General features: G+C 44.9%; 1 protein-coding gene across 2 annotated transcripts in view; it reads left to right on the plus strand.

The window, feature by feature from the left end:
- The window catches only part of CBL (Cbl proto-oncogene), a 32550-nt gene that overhangs the window by 12810 nt on the left and 5380 nt on the right, over window positions 1-14360 (plus strand). The window contains exons 3-15 of one of the 2 annotated variants that reach the window (XM_015884016.2): window positions 2769-2915; window positions 3965-4121; window positions 5561-5682; window positions 6374-6511; window positions 7239-7326; window positions 7706-7837; window positions 8227-8430; window positions 9553-9684; window positions 10348-10725; window positions 11711-11805; window positions 12337-12492; window positions 12674-12777; window positions 13282-13464. In XM_015884016.2, the coding sequence (XP_015739502.2) occupies window positions 2769-2915; window positions 3965-4121; window positions 5561-5682; window positions 6374-6511; window positions 7239-7326; window positions 7706-7837; window positions 8227-8430; window positions 9553-9684; window positions 10348-10725; window positions 11711-11805; window positions 12337-12492; window positions 12674-12777; window positions 13282-13464 (2036 nt within the window). Of the gene's footprint in view, window positions 1-2768; window positions 2916-3964; window positions 4122-5560; window positions 5683-6373; window positions 6512-7238; window positions 7327-7703; window positions 7838-8206; window positions 8431-9552; window positions 9685-10347; window positions 10726-11710; window positions 11806-12336; window positions 12493-12673; window positions 12778-13281; window positions 13465-14360 lie in introns of those variants that run through there. The other variant, XM_085526042.1, reaches the window with a different exon arrangement.

Here is a 14360-nt window from a genome sequence, read left to right on the forward strand (position 1 = left end):
CTCCAGGCTTCCGCTGCGATGTGTGGAGCCGAGCAGGAAGGAAGCAGCGACCGCAGCACCGGGGGGACGCAGGGATGGAGCCCACACAGCCACCAGCTGAGCAGGGCACTCACAGCCTCCCCAAGGGCATCATTGCACACCAGCATTGCTGGAGCCGTTGTTGCTGTGAAGGCAGAACGGTGTAACAGCAGCTGAGGAAGCCCTGTTGGTGTTGCTGGTTTGTTGCTGCTTGTTAATGGCCCTGTGCAAAAGCTGCAGGTGTTTCTTAGTTATATGTTTGGTTACTGTATTGAGTGGAAAAGTGCTGGGTTTCCACGCTTTCGTTCTGTGTGTGTGTGGTTGATTCTGTGCTTGCAAGCTTTGCATACATGTGTGAAGCTGCTCATAGGGAGCATGAGATCCCACCCCAGCGGAGCTGTTGCTCTGCCTCCAGACCCAACCGCTGCGCAGAGACGTGCTGCAGTTCTTCTTTTGAAGCTGGTGCAGGTGTTGCCTTCAGCTCGTTGCAAGCAGGAGAGCCCATTGATGTGGCCTGTGCTGCCTGGGTAACGTTTAACAAATGCCTGTGTGACGGGTGCTGAAGTTCCTCTGCTGGCCAACAGGATTTAGGTGCTGAGCTGTGGCTGGCAGAGCTCTGGGGCAACTCTTAGTAGCAGCCTTTGTGTTCTGTTAACAGTGCAGCAGGGGCTGTGCTGGTCTCTAAGAAACATTAAGGAACCCTGCAGGTCCTTGGCCAAAAAAGATTTGGGATTTTATGACCTAAATTGCTTAAATGTTCTTTGAAAACATTGCCATGTTGTGCGGGTGAACACTTGTTTCTTGTTGAGCTCCAGAGATGAGGACAGTTGATGTTACTAAAATCAAACCCCATCAACATCACTAAACACAGATACATCAATAAAAACGTGATAACAGGCTGTAAACATCACTGTAACTTTAAGCATTCACTTGGTCTGTATTCATTTACAAACATATAACTTGGCTTGTTCAAATAAAGCAGCGTTATTTATATAGGGAATGTAATAGTAGCACAGGGTTGGTCACTGGTTGCTGCGTGCCAGCTGCTTTCTAACCTAAAGCCTTCAGTAATCTGCTCTTCTTTGTTTCCAGCCCATGCTCTTCCTGTTTTTGTTTACAGGTGATATGACTCAATATGAAATGATGGCAACATCAACCTAAGACCTGAAAGCGTTTAAGGCCTCAGAAACCTTTCTGCAAGCCCCGTGTCCCTCAGTGTGTGTGTGCTGTCAAGTCATCATTTGTTTATCCACACCGGAGGCTGCTGAAGGAAGTCATTCTTGTGTCTGCTCTGCTCATTGCAGGCACTTCCTGAAGCACAGCGAGGGGAGGGAGCTCTCATAGTGAGCACACACAGCAATGCCATTTGTCTCCTTGCACTGCACCCACTTGCTTTTTGTCAAGCCATGCCCTTGTTCCTGTAGCTTGTTTCTCACCCCATTGTACCCACCCTTCCACAGTGTGTGGGAATAAACACCTGAAGTGATGCTCCTTCCTATTTCTGAGTGTTATATGTGCTCACTCCAAGCAGGACTAGGATCTTATCACAGATAAGATGTGATGGTGGACCTGGGTGCCTCCAGGCTTCTGCTGCTGCAGGACATGGGATCTCACAGCAACGTGTTGATGCTGCTTTGCATGCTGAGGTTGCATGCAGACATTGCTCCCTAACCCATTCAGGAAACCCTTCAGCATTTTCTACAGACTGCTTCCACATCAGCTCACGCCTGTGGTTTTTATCAATGGAGTGGATACAAATTCCACCTCTCCTTTGTTGCCTGAGTTGAGATTAAATGGCTCACAATAGCGCGGTCTTTGCATTTCCTCTGTGTTCTGCCATAAACTCATTTGTCTCATTGTATGAAGATGAGAACTTTAGGGAGAGGGCTGGAGGAGCAATGAACACAATGATAGAATGAACACAACACGTGGGCTTCCAAAGGGATGAGCTCTCCATTAAACCCTCGCCCCTATAGGACAAAGGATGTGCCCCCCTTACCTGAGCCTGCCTTAGGGAATGCAGAGGTGTTCATCTGCTCCTGGAAAGAGGGCTGCACCATTTGCAATGAGTTTACACTGACATTTACAGTCATGATTCTGATCACATGGGGATCTCATACCTGGTTGTTTGGGTGCGGTTCACTGAGTTGCTTTCTCTCATGCACAGGATCCTGTGCAGCCTTTTTGTGATACCTAAGCTTTCCTAAAGCTGGGGGTGGGGAACAGAGGAAGCAACATGACTGGGAAATGGGACAGCAATGGGTTGGGGGCTTCCCATATCACCTCTCCTGGAAGCTAATGAAGGTGAACAACAAAGACAGCTTTTAACTCTGTTTGTAGGATCAAATCAAATGTTTGCTTTGAAATACTCATGTTCTGGATGCATCCAAGGGGGGGCTGCTGAACTGAGCAGCCTCATGAAGAGCGTCTGGGTGGTTTTACTTGCTGAGCTTTGCAACCTGCAGACTGTTGTGTCAGCCTGCTTGGTGTCCCACCAGCCTGTGCCTGTCTGTGTGGTCTCCTGAGCAAACCCAGTGTTTCATTAGTGACCAGAGGAGAAGCTGTTCTTCCCCATGTGATACTGGTTCCTTCTTTCTCCTCCCAGCATGTGATACGGGGCATAAGAAATGTCTCTGGCCTAGAAATACCCAGCTCTTTTTCTCTGCCCCTCCGTTTCTTACAGGCATTATTCCCACAAAACCACATCTTTCTTTCCTAAAAGAAACATTTATTTCTGTGATCCTTTGTAGGCGTAACCTGACGAAGCTATCCCTGATATTCAGCCACATGCTGGCAGAACTCAAAGGTATTTTCCCAAGCGGCCTTTTCCAAGGAGACACATTCCGGATCACCAAAGCTGATGCTGCAGAATTTTGGAGGAAAGCATTTGGGGAGAAGTAAGTTTCGAGTTGTTCTTAACATCAGAGCTGTGACCACACACTGTGCACAATGTATTATGTATATAGAATGTGTATTGTTAACGTTGATCAATGGGAATGAACAATGGAAGAGATCTGTCAGGTCATTTTGATCCACTGTCTCAGGTGGGGTACAGAGTTGTTCCTACACAATATTTTCCACTTCTTTGTCCTGTGTTATTTTAGATGTGTTAAGTGATGGTCCTTCCTAGCAGACTTGTACTGTCATAAGGTTTCTCTGGTTTATTCAGCTTAAATTTTCCTCTCCTTAACTTAGTTCTTTAACTTCTAAGTGAGCTCCACAAACAACACAGAATAACCTTTCTTCTTCCAAAGCTTGCTGTGCCCCCAATATTAGCTGTCCTCAAGCTAAGCCATCATATTAAATACTTTCATCTTCCCTCCAATTAGTCTTTCCAGTCACTTAGACACCTTTCTTCTGCATCCTCTGAACTCGCCTCAGTTCACATGATGGCTTTGATAAGACAGAATGAAGGAGAAAGTGAAGCACAACGTGTATTTAGGTGTAAACAGTTGAAATGTCAGCTTTAATTTTTGTGTCTAATGAAATGCTATGGAAATGAACCTCAGAGGTGTTCGCAGCAGTGTATAGGGATTAAAGTTAATGGAATTAGGCACGGCTTTTAAGTGAGGTACTTCACATAAAGAGTTTAATTAGTAGCTGTCAGAACAGAAAGCTGTAATGTATTTACTCACGTATTCGGTTGTCTGAAGCTGGACACATTCTTTTCATGTTTCTATTCCACTTGATATTTTAAAGGAAGGAATATATTCCTTTCAACAGGAGCCTGTGTTTGGGTTGCTGATTATCTTCCTTCTCCTGTTAATGCCTGTTCAGAGAATTGCTTGCAGCCTTTTTTTTTGGCTTTTTTAACTGTCTGCACCTCTACTTATTGTTAACTCCTTCTCTGCCAGCTAGAAAACCATTAAACTCGTACCAAATGACAGTGATGTGTACAGCCCATGTTATATCTCCATCCAGTCACATATGGCTTGTTTTCCCCCAGGACCATTGTTCCTTGGAAGAGCTTCCGCCAAGCCCTGCACGAAGTGCATCCCATCAGTTCAGGGCTGGAAGCCATGGCCCTAAAATCAACGATCGACTTGACGTGCAATGACTACATTTCAGTATTTGAGTTCGATATCTTCACACGACTCTTTCAGGTAAGTGTAAATCACTTGAAATCTATCTCAGTGCTTCAGCTTCGACTTCTCCAAAGTTAAACCATATTTTGCATGCTAAAGTGGTATTTATATTGCAAAGGATTTGGTCTTCTTGCCCCTCATCCCCTGACCAGTTCTTAACTACGCTCGGTAGTTAAATCACATCAGAGCATTTGATATATTTGGTTGAAGAAGAAAAAGTTTTCTATATTTAGATTGTAACCAAATGTAAGGCACATTTTGTTTCCTCCCATGAATCAGTTTTTCCCCTTTCGAAGGTCATTTTTAGACCAAAGTTCTGACACAGCTTCAGGAAATGTGAAGCTGAGTTTATCAGTTCATCTTTCCTTGTATCCATTTCTTTTCTTGTCAGATTTATTTTCCATAGGGGAATGTTCAGGATGGATCATAGCATGGAAATTTAGGTTTCCTAGCTTTTGAACTGACACAGCCAGGATGTTGCAGACACGTTCTGTGTGCAAGAAGCATTTGTGTGGCTGAAGGGATATTAATAGCAAGTAGAACTCTAGCCCATGGTCTTTAATAGTGCTGGGCTCTGAAACACAGCTTTTGATGGTGCAAATGGGTGTTTACAGGAACAAACACTGACTTCTTTGGCTCTGGCTTGCTTTTTCCCATGTGATAGGATGGGTTGTAATTAAGAATCATCTAGATGAAATATTCCCATGTTTGGTGTTGCAGTGTATCTGATCTCATTCCTCACTTTGCAGCTATGCTTCATAAAAGAGAGAGTTCTGTGATTTCTGAGAGATACAGAGTTAATAGGGAGAGGTGGCATTTGGGGCAAGTTGAATAGTTTGGGAATGTTGGATGAGATTTAGACATCCCAGCACTTCTCAGAATGGAAAGCTTTCAAACCATCACTTTCTGGGGGAAAACCTAACATGTATGTGCTGGTTCATTGATTCAAATCTTGGACTAGGCAGCAGCCCATGCCACACCCAAGCGAGGTTAGGTAGTTCGAGTCACAAGCATCTTACACACAGTGAAACCATGACAGAGAAGGGAGGTCACGTTCCTGAGGCCATAAGGAAGTCAGGGATGGGATCAGGCTGGTTGTGGTTTCTGCATAATCTTCCCAAGTTCCCATCTCTGTCCCCGACTCAGGAATGAGTCATTTTCTCTGAAGAAGCAGTAACACTTGGTAGTTTTTCATGGGCTTTTTGTGATGTCAGTGACCTCTCGCTCATTTTTAAAGGGGTTTTGATGAAGGTCCTTCTCAGCTGATGCTTTTATTGCTGACCAGAGCAAATCCAACACAGAGGTGCTGCAGGAGTTTGTAGGCTTTTGGTCATCTGTGGGATTTATGGTGGGATAAGAAACCTATTGTTCTAAGCAAAGCACCGAGCCCTTTGATTAAGGAGTACTGTATGTCTTGATGCCTTTCAGGTTAATATATTACTTTGTTGTTTCTCTAGCCATGGTCCTCTTTGCTCAGGAACTGGAATAGCCTAGCAGTGACTCATCCTGGTTATATGGCATTCCTAACGTATGATGAGGTGAAAGCCCGGCTTCAGAAATTCATTCACAAACCTGGCAGGTTAGTGCTTGGCCTTTCAGGTAGCTACTGCTAACGCTACTGATTACTGCGCTGGTTGAGGAGATCAGTTTGGTTTTGTCTTTGTCCTTCTCTGTTAATTATGCAAAGCTCCATCTTCTCCTGTGTTCAGTAATTCTCTGTGTCATGGCTTACCTGCACAAGGTTTATAGCAGCATCAGGGGTGAGCAGGACACATAGATCTGTAGACATGAGTAAATTTGGGCTGCCCAGTGCCCTGGGTAGAATGTGGTGCAATGCAGCAGAGCTGACAGATCTCTCTTTATGGAGAGGAAGGGTCAAGTGTTCCCTTCTGGAAGCTGTTAGCGTGTTTTTAGTTCAGTGTAGGTTTTAAAAATGGAAACCTTGTGTAGATTGATTTATTTTTTATTTTTTTCCTTTCGGAAATTAATTTGAAACAAATGATTATGAGGATGCCAGAGTTTCTTCCTACGGATCCTGTGTTTAATTTCACATGGAGACCATTGCTTGGATGCTTTTCTCACTTCGTATCAGATTGCAAAGTTCTCCTTTGATCTGCCTGGGGGTAAAGTGAGGAAAGCTGGTATAAATCATCTGGTCATTCCTACTAGTTTTTATTTGCTGTCTTGAGATAGGCAAAGACTTGCTTGGCATCTCACGCTTTCTGCCTGTTTCAGTCCAAACTGAAACTCTTTTTCCTTTGTGTTTTCAGTTACATTTTTAGGTTGAGTTGCACCCGACTTGGTCAGTGGGCCATTGGATACGTCACTGCAGATGGGAACATTCTTCAGACAATCCCTCACAACAAACCTCTTTTTCAAGCATTGATCGATGGCTTCAGGGAAGGCTTGTAAGTAACTTTCTCTGTTCTCTACTGCGAGTTTGTTTTATATCTTCTTAATCCTGCTGCCACAAAGTCAGCTGAATGGTGAAGTGCACCTGCCGGGTGATGACATGTTATCCCTCCTTGGGAGACACAGCTTTTTGCATAGGTCAAGCAATCACTGTTGACATCACTCAGCCCCTTCTGAACATCTCTCAGCTCTTCCTTTTTTATTTAAACCTTGATTCAGGAAAACACTTCCAGCAAATGAATTGGTGTCAGTGGAAAAATTTGTATGCTTTGGCACTTGAGAGTGCTCAGACAGCTGTCGTTTGTACTGGGAGCTGTATTGCCCTTTGCAAGAGCAGACAATAAGTGTGTGCCAGTGTTTTCCTCATCATAGACTCTTCTGCAATTGGCTCCTTAACTTGTGCTTAACTGATACTATGACCTCGGTTTTCTCACTCTGGATAATTACAATTTCACTGTGGAATGATTTAAGAAGAGTATAATTGCTCCCAGGAAGGAAAACAAGCTTCTTTCTGGAGTAAAGAATGGCATGTTTGTTTTCTGTCTGATAAGGAAGTTCTTGCAAAACTTCTTTTGAATTCACACTACCTTGAATTCCCACCCCTTTGTTCTCACCCTCATTCCTCCTTTCCTCCCCCCACCCTGAAAAGAAACCTTATGTGCATGTGTATGTGTGTATATGTACATATAGAGTGAGATATTGTTTTTCCTCAACTGCTTACAGTTATTTATTTCCCGATGGCCGGAATCAGAACCCTGACTTGACTGGCTTGTGTGAGCCCACACCTCAGGACCACATTAAAGTTACGCAGGTGAGTGAAATGCTTTCGTGCTCAGTATCCTAAAGGCTTGTTTTTCAGGCTGCTCTGTTTTATCTTTTAGGAGCTGCAGAGCTCTTTGAAAGGTAGGGCTGGGCAGAGAGAGATTGTAAAGCTTTCTGCTCACAGACTTTAAATTACTTCATTAGAGTGTTCTGCATCAGATGGATTCTTCTGTGCTATCCACCATACCTGCACCCACAAACCCTGCATTCCCAGGCTGTTCTTAACACATCTGGGAAAACCCAAAGTCCTCTTTCTTCAGAGTAATCTGTTTCTTTTGTGCCTATTTTATGTTGGATTTCTTGTAGCTACAATAAATCCTGCACATTGTTTTACAATGTCAACAACGTCTGTCCATCTTTTCTCCAAGGAACAATACGAATTGTACTGTGAGATGGGCTCCACGTTCCAGCTGTGTAAAATCTGCGCTGAAAACGACAAGGATGTGAAGATTGAGCCGTGTGGCCATTTGATGTGCACGTCCTGTCTCACTGCATGGCAGGTGAGGTGTTGCCTCTTGTTTGTCTCCCTGAGTGCAACTAATTGCTTTACAACAGAAACACAGTGTGTCCTCCTGTTCTGTTTCCTTCAGGTATGGAGATGAGGGAACATATGCTCCTAGTTCAGGAATATCAGTGCTAGCTTTCCGTGCCCAGGGAGAAGCTGCTCAGATGCTCTATCTCAGTATATAGCCAAGAAGTGCAAGGACTTGTTAAAAAGTTGTTTTTGTACTCCAAAGAGAAAATCCTCCACATTTCTAGTGCAGTTTGCATTTCTCTCTTCCTCTCTGTACCTGCCAAAAAGCAGGCTTCAACCTGCCTGTATATTAACCATGCATTTAATTTCTGCATCTTAATGGTGGTTGTAACAGATCTCTCCTCTGCCCTGAAGGAATCAGAAGGCCAGGGTTGTCCTTTTTGCCGCTGTGAAATCAAAGGCACGGAGCCAATTGTTGTAGACCCATTCGACCCCAGAGGAGGAGGAGGATTGTCACGGCAAGGTGCAGAAGGAACTCCCTCACCCAACTATGATGACGATGATGACGACAGAGCTGATGATTCCCTCTTCATGATGAAAGAACTCGCTGGTACCAAAGTAAGGTGGCCTCCGTGTGCTTTAATTCCCTCATATCAGCAAAAGTTTGTCCATTTTGTGCAGTGATGACTACAACCAACCAGACACAGTCTTCCCAAGGTCATGATGACTAACAGGTTAGAGGGCAGGGTGTTTTGCTGAGTAGGACAGTTTGACTCTCATCTTTTTACATGATGTCTGATAAAACTGTATAACAAAGGTCTGATAGCTCTCTGCCATTATTAGTGCACCTTCCTTCCAGGATATGTGTGCAGGGCAGGGATGCTTTATGGATCTCTCACCATTCTTTTCTCAGTGTGTATTGCTGCTCTTGCACATCTGCAGTTTTGAAGCATTGTTTTGCTTTACTGGAAGGTGGTTTTAAACTTGGCTCATTTTCCATAGTTGAATCCATTAAAAGAAGCTGCTTTTCCTGCTCTACACTGTTAACCTATGGTCAGATTTCTCTTTAGCCTCTACCCTGTGAGATCCTGTAAACTGTATTCCTGGGGATTGTTTTTGTATACATAGGTTGGGGAAGCAAAGCACAGTTTCCTTGATGTGACATCCTGTTGCGGTTTGCAGCAGGCTAGTATTCCATATTTGTTAGCATTAGTGAGTTCAAACACGTATAAAGACTCTCAGGGTTACCAAGCACTAACCTTGCTCACAAAATAAACAGAGGAGAAGAAGCACTGTTCCATTAGGTATAAAAAAAACAGCTTTCCGGGGACAAAAATGGACGTTTTGGTGCACACTAATGATTGCTACAACAGCCATGACACTGTAGTTGAGGCAGCTTGCACAGCAGCGCCTGCAGCGATAAGGAGGTTTTGCAGCAGATCGTGCCCTCTTGTGTTGAAAAGGAAGCAAGCTTGATGCTGCTACTCAGGGCTCAGTGAGCAGCAAAACAGCTTGTCTCTTATTGTGCCCCTGCTAAACGTGCGTTTGTGGTTGTTTGCTGCAAGTCAAATGCTGTTGTGCTGTGAAAGTACCTTAATTTACTAGTGTATGGTTGTTAATATAATCATTTGTTACCATTTGTGATACCAAAGCCTATAAAAGTCACAGAGCTTGAAAGCCTCTAGAAAAGAGTTCTGCTGGGTTTTGTCATTCTTTGATTTTCCCAATCTTCTCTTTCAGGTCGAGCGTCCTCCTTCCCCATTCTCAGTAGCTCCACAGGCCACCCTTCCTCCTGTGCCACCACGACTGGATCTTCTGCAACAGCGAGTGTCCAATCCACCTGGGGCTTCCAGCCCCAGCACCTCTTCAAAGGTAAAACACACTAATTGCCTTTTTCAGGTGTGATTTTGGTGGGGCAGATGGGAAGGAGAGCGTGCTGCTGAATGCTGTGTGTTCTCTGTGCCATCCCTCAGTGCTTACACACAAGGCTTTGTATTCTTTCTGTCAGGCCACAAGAGCTCTTCTATTCCCCACAAGAGCTTAGTCTGTGCTGAAAGTAAATGCTTCCTTCTGGAGTGGTCTCTATTTCCTATTTAGAAAACCTGTCTTTCTTCTCACTCATCCAAACAGTTGACAGAAGGAAGATGGTTCTAACCTGAAGCACTTGATCACATAGGGTGAACGACCAAGTGATCATCATTGCCTTCACTGATTTTCAGCCCCAGTACTGGATTTTTTCCAATCCAATACTGCCTTGAGAGTGTTTTTTCCTTCAAGAAAGATGACCTGGTGTGTTCGGTGCCCAGCTGTTGTAGCAGCATGTAGTCACACTGTGTTGTCTTCTCAAGCTTGTAGAGAAGGTGTCTCTGGAGGGTTAACTTGGCATTATTGCACATCCATTGAGATAATTTCGTGTAAACAAACAACAAAAAAAGAAACAAAACCAGACTTTCTGCCACCCGCCCCCAACCTTGTTCTGTTTTGTAGCTGAACTACCTTTACTAAGCAATGTTTTCACATTCCTTTGCCTTCCAGGCTGCTCCTGGTACCCTTCACAAAGACAAGCCTCTGCCCATCCCACCCACGCTCCGAGATCTCCCTCCGCCGCCGCCTCCGGATAGACCACATTCCATTGGGGCTGATGCTCGGCCTCAGAGGCGGCCCCTGCCCTGCACACCAGCAGACTGTCCTGCAAGGGACAAACCACCCCCTGTGCCCTCCAACCGTCAGGGGGATCCCTGGCCCTCCCGTCCGATTCCAAAAGCCCCATCTGTAGCTCACAGCCCCAGTGACCACTGGCCTGGGAGAGAACTGTCAAACAGGCACTCGCTTCCTTTCTCCTTGCCCTCTCAGATGGATTCCAGGCCTGAAAGCCATCGGCTTGGGAGCACGCTCAGCCTGGACAACCCAGTGGTGAGTGGATCTAGTGGATGTGAAGGCAGATTGTGGGGAACTGAGTCATGCCCCTTTTCTCATATGCATCAGAACAGGGCATTCCTGTGCCAAGGGAGAGGCAGAAAGGAGCTGGTGATTGCCAGGCAAGGGGACTTCTTAGGGATGTGTTTTCCTGCCTCTTGGGAGCAGGGCTGAAATCTCAGCGTGTCATGCACATTTAACTTCAAGCAGTCCTGAGCCACAGTTTCACAAACCCTGTCCACATTTGGATTATGAAAAACTGAGTCTGTTTTGCATTGGTGTGCTGAAAATGTGTAATTCACACATGTCAGATTTCAGTCGTGTAAAACCTGCACACAGTAGCAATGATCAACAGAGTAAAATCTGAGTTACATTTGGGTATGTTACTGTTAGTAATGTCATGGTATGTAACTTGGTGGTCCAACATACTGCCCTCTAAGAGAAACCTGAGGCAGTTTGGCTTCCTTTGATTCCATTTGCTTACTTTTTCCTTTTAAAATCTCCATCGTTCTTGAAAAACAGAAACTGAAACAAGTACATTTTTTAGCCAGATTGTCTAAGAAATTGACACCAGCGCAACTGTCATTCTGTTGCACTTTATTGGACTAGATGATTCTGTGATTCTGTCACTGTGTGTATATATGCTTCTCTACATCCTTTTGCTCTTTTCCCTTATTAACATTTTGACCTTTGGGTCAATTTCAGCTGAGTCTAACAAAGTCATTGGAGTCTCAAAGATAAGAGTTCCTTTGGTTCTTGTGTAAACAGGCAGTTGGCTGGAGGAGAAAAACTCTGCTTGTGCTTCTCAGGAAGGGAAAACTAACACAGAACTGCTGAATTTCTTAAGTATCAGCGAATGTTTTTGGATAAATGAAGGTGTTTCATTCCCCAAGAGGGCATGTTGGGTGGCTGGCTGACAAGTTTTCAACTGCATTGGTAGACCTGGCATTGCTAATTCCTGGGTTGGCATTTTTCCTTTCAGAACTTGAACACTGGTCCACCAGCAACCTCAGAATGTGAGCATCCCAAAATTAAACCCTCCTCGTCTGCCAATGCTATCTACTCCTTAGCTGCCAGGTATGCTCTTTGCTTGCAAAACGTGTTCTTTCATAAGTTACAGGAAGGTAATTGTAGGTCTCTGCGTGCTGGTGGCAGAGGGAGAGTCTGACATAACTCTGTCCAGCCTTAGTTTCATTCTGAGATGATGGATTCTTCCAAACACACAACCAAGAGAAAGGAGGTGAAATCAGCATCCAGAGGTTTGGGGCTGAGTGCTTACCTTTGGCTGTGGCAGTAGGAAACAGGCTATGGTTGCCATTAGCTCTATCATAAATTTCCTTCTGAGCTGGCCTTTATAAATGCACATTGCAAAGCAGGTGATGTATGATGTGCTGTCAACTGCTTTTTGCATAATGACCTTGTGTCAGTGAGACTTTGCAGCTGGGCTGCTGAGAATACCAAAAGCCAGATTATTTCTCTAGACAGTGTTAATGTAACGTGACTGCTTGTTCCTTCAGCTCTGGCTTTGAAAGGACACGTTGATATTAATTAGATTTAATGTAAATGTTTTTTTTCCTGGTGTTTATATCCTGTTTATTCTGCCTTCAGACCACTGCCCGTACCAAAACTGCCTCCTGGGGAACAGTCTGAAAGCGATGAAGACACTGAATACATGTCACCCTCCTCTCTGCCAGTGGTGCCTCCAGGTCCTGCTGTACAAAAACCAGAGATCAAAATGCCTTTGGAAATGACTCAGAGTTTGCGGTGAGATTCTGTTTGCACTTGCTGTGCTTCCTCCTCACTGCGCTGGGGAAGCGTATTTGTTTAGTAGGGTGGAGGTTTTGTCTTCTCCGTTAGCTGAATTTCCCTGGTGACACTCAGCAGAGTGAACTAGAAATGAAATGTGGCTGCTGCTCACTTGCAGAATGTGTGTTCTCTCCCTCAGAGCTCTGGAGTGTGACCGGCAGGCGGATGGCTGTATGTATGAAGCAATGTACAACATTCACTCCCAAGCAGTGCCCTCTGCTTTTGAGACCATCAACGCTTCTGGTGAGTGGGTGTGCTAAAAAAAAGCCCATCAAAACCAAACAGCTGAGAAACCAAGATGCAATATATTGACCCCAGTACCAGCTGGAATAGCATTTAGCTTCTTGTGCTGAATGTTACTTGCTTTTGCTGTTAAAATAGCCATGATGTATATGGAAGCATTTGTATAAGGGCACTGCAAATTGCGTGTGGGGATGCTGGGGAGAAGCATAGCTGGAATGTACTGTAAAATTATCCGGCAGTTGTTGAACAGAATTGCTGTTTTGAAGACTTTGTTTTCTGGGCTTAGTTGCTGTAGGCAGCTGCAGCAGTTGTCAGCCCACATATATGGTAAATATTTTTCATCACATACTACCTTCTGGAAAGAGCTTCCATTGAATATGGGTTCTTGGCAGCAGAGCTTTAGTTCTGTGTCCTGTCAGTGTTTGTGGATGCGGGAACAGAGTCTGCCTTGAGAGCCAAAGGCTCTGTTCGGCCCCAGAGCTCAGACTGCTCCTCTTGTTCCAGATGAAGGGGATCTGGCAGCAGCCACTGCCAGCAACGGCCCTGAGGAGTCAGAAAATGAAGAGGATGGCTATGATATCCCCAAACCACCACTACCAGTTGCTATTGCTCGTCGCACACTGTCTGATATCTCCAATGCCACACCTGCCTTCAGCCGAATGTCTTTGGAAAATGACCCAGTAACAGGTTAGAGAACAGCTGTATTCTGGATGTTCTTGTGGGTATTGATGGCTTTGTGTGCAGGCTGTAAAATCAGCTTTATGAAGCAGAATTACTGTGGTCTTTAATTGCATAGTTTGATTTATGACTCGGAATGCACTGCCTCGCTCATTTAAATCACTTAACTAGCAAATCGTGATTAAATCACAGTTAGCAAAACCTATTCTCAGCCCGAAGGATATCCTTAAGCCACTGAGTCCTGTAGGACATGGATTCTTTATGTACCATGGCATGAAGCAGAACTTTAGCACTGCTGCTCACATATGGGATGACTGGCCTGGCTTCTGCCTGGCTTCAAGGTGGTGGCTGCCAGCAGATGGCACAATAGCACTGCTTGATGCTTTCAATGTCTTTGATTGAGGACTTGGTGGCTCAGCGAGGTCAGCTTTTTGTCCCCAAAGAAAAAGCAGGGGACATCTTGTCCTTCTGGCTGAGACACGTTCACCAAGGGGAAACCAAAGCCTCATCTCTCCAGGAGCATTCATGAATAATGCTTGGCTTCATCCCTACAACTGCCCTGCAGTGCAAAAGGAAGCTTTGAAACTTCCTGTTGGGGTGCTCTGGGCTTCAGCACATCTGAACTCTGGCCATTTTCCAAGTAAAAGGAGTGAGTTTCTTGTTCCTTGAGCTTCCCGTACCCAAGGCTGCTTGTCCCTTCTATTCACCTGCTTCATTAGTTCCCTCTTTTGGAGCTTTCACTTCCTCAGCTCAGCTCAGAGTTTATTAGATCAGATACATGTATTAGCTGCTGCCACTCCTCTCTGCTTCCTGCCTTTGTCACCGTGTCTGTAGAATGTGGCTGGCAGGGAGAAGAAGTGCAAAGGGAGCTCACATGCTGCTCCCAGATGAACAACTGAGCTTAA

This window comes from Coturnix japonica, chromosome 34 (genome assembly GCF_054131305.1).
Source record: "Coturnix japonica strain WE chromosome 34, WE-NBRP24, whole genome shotgun sequence".
Taxonomy (NCBI): domain Eukaryota; kingdom Metazoa; phylum Chordata; class Aves; order Galliformes; family Phasianidae; genus Coturnix; species Coturnix japonica.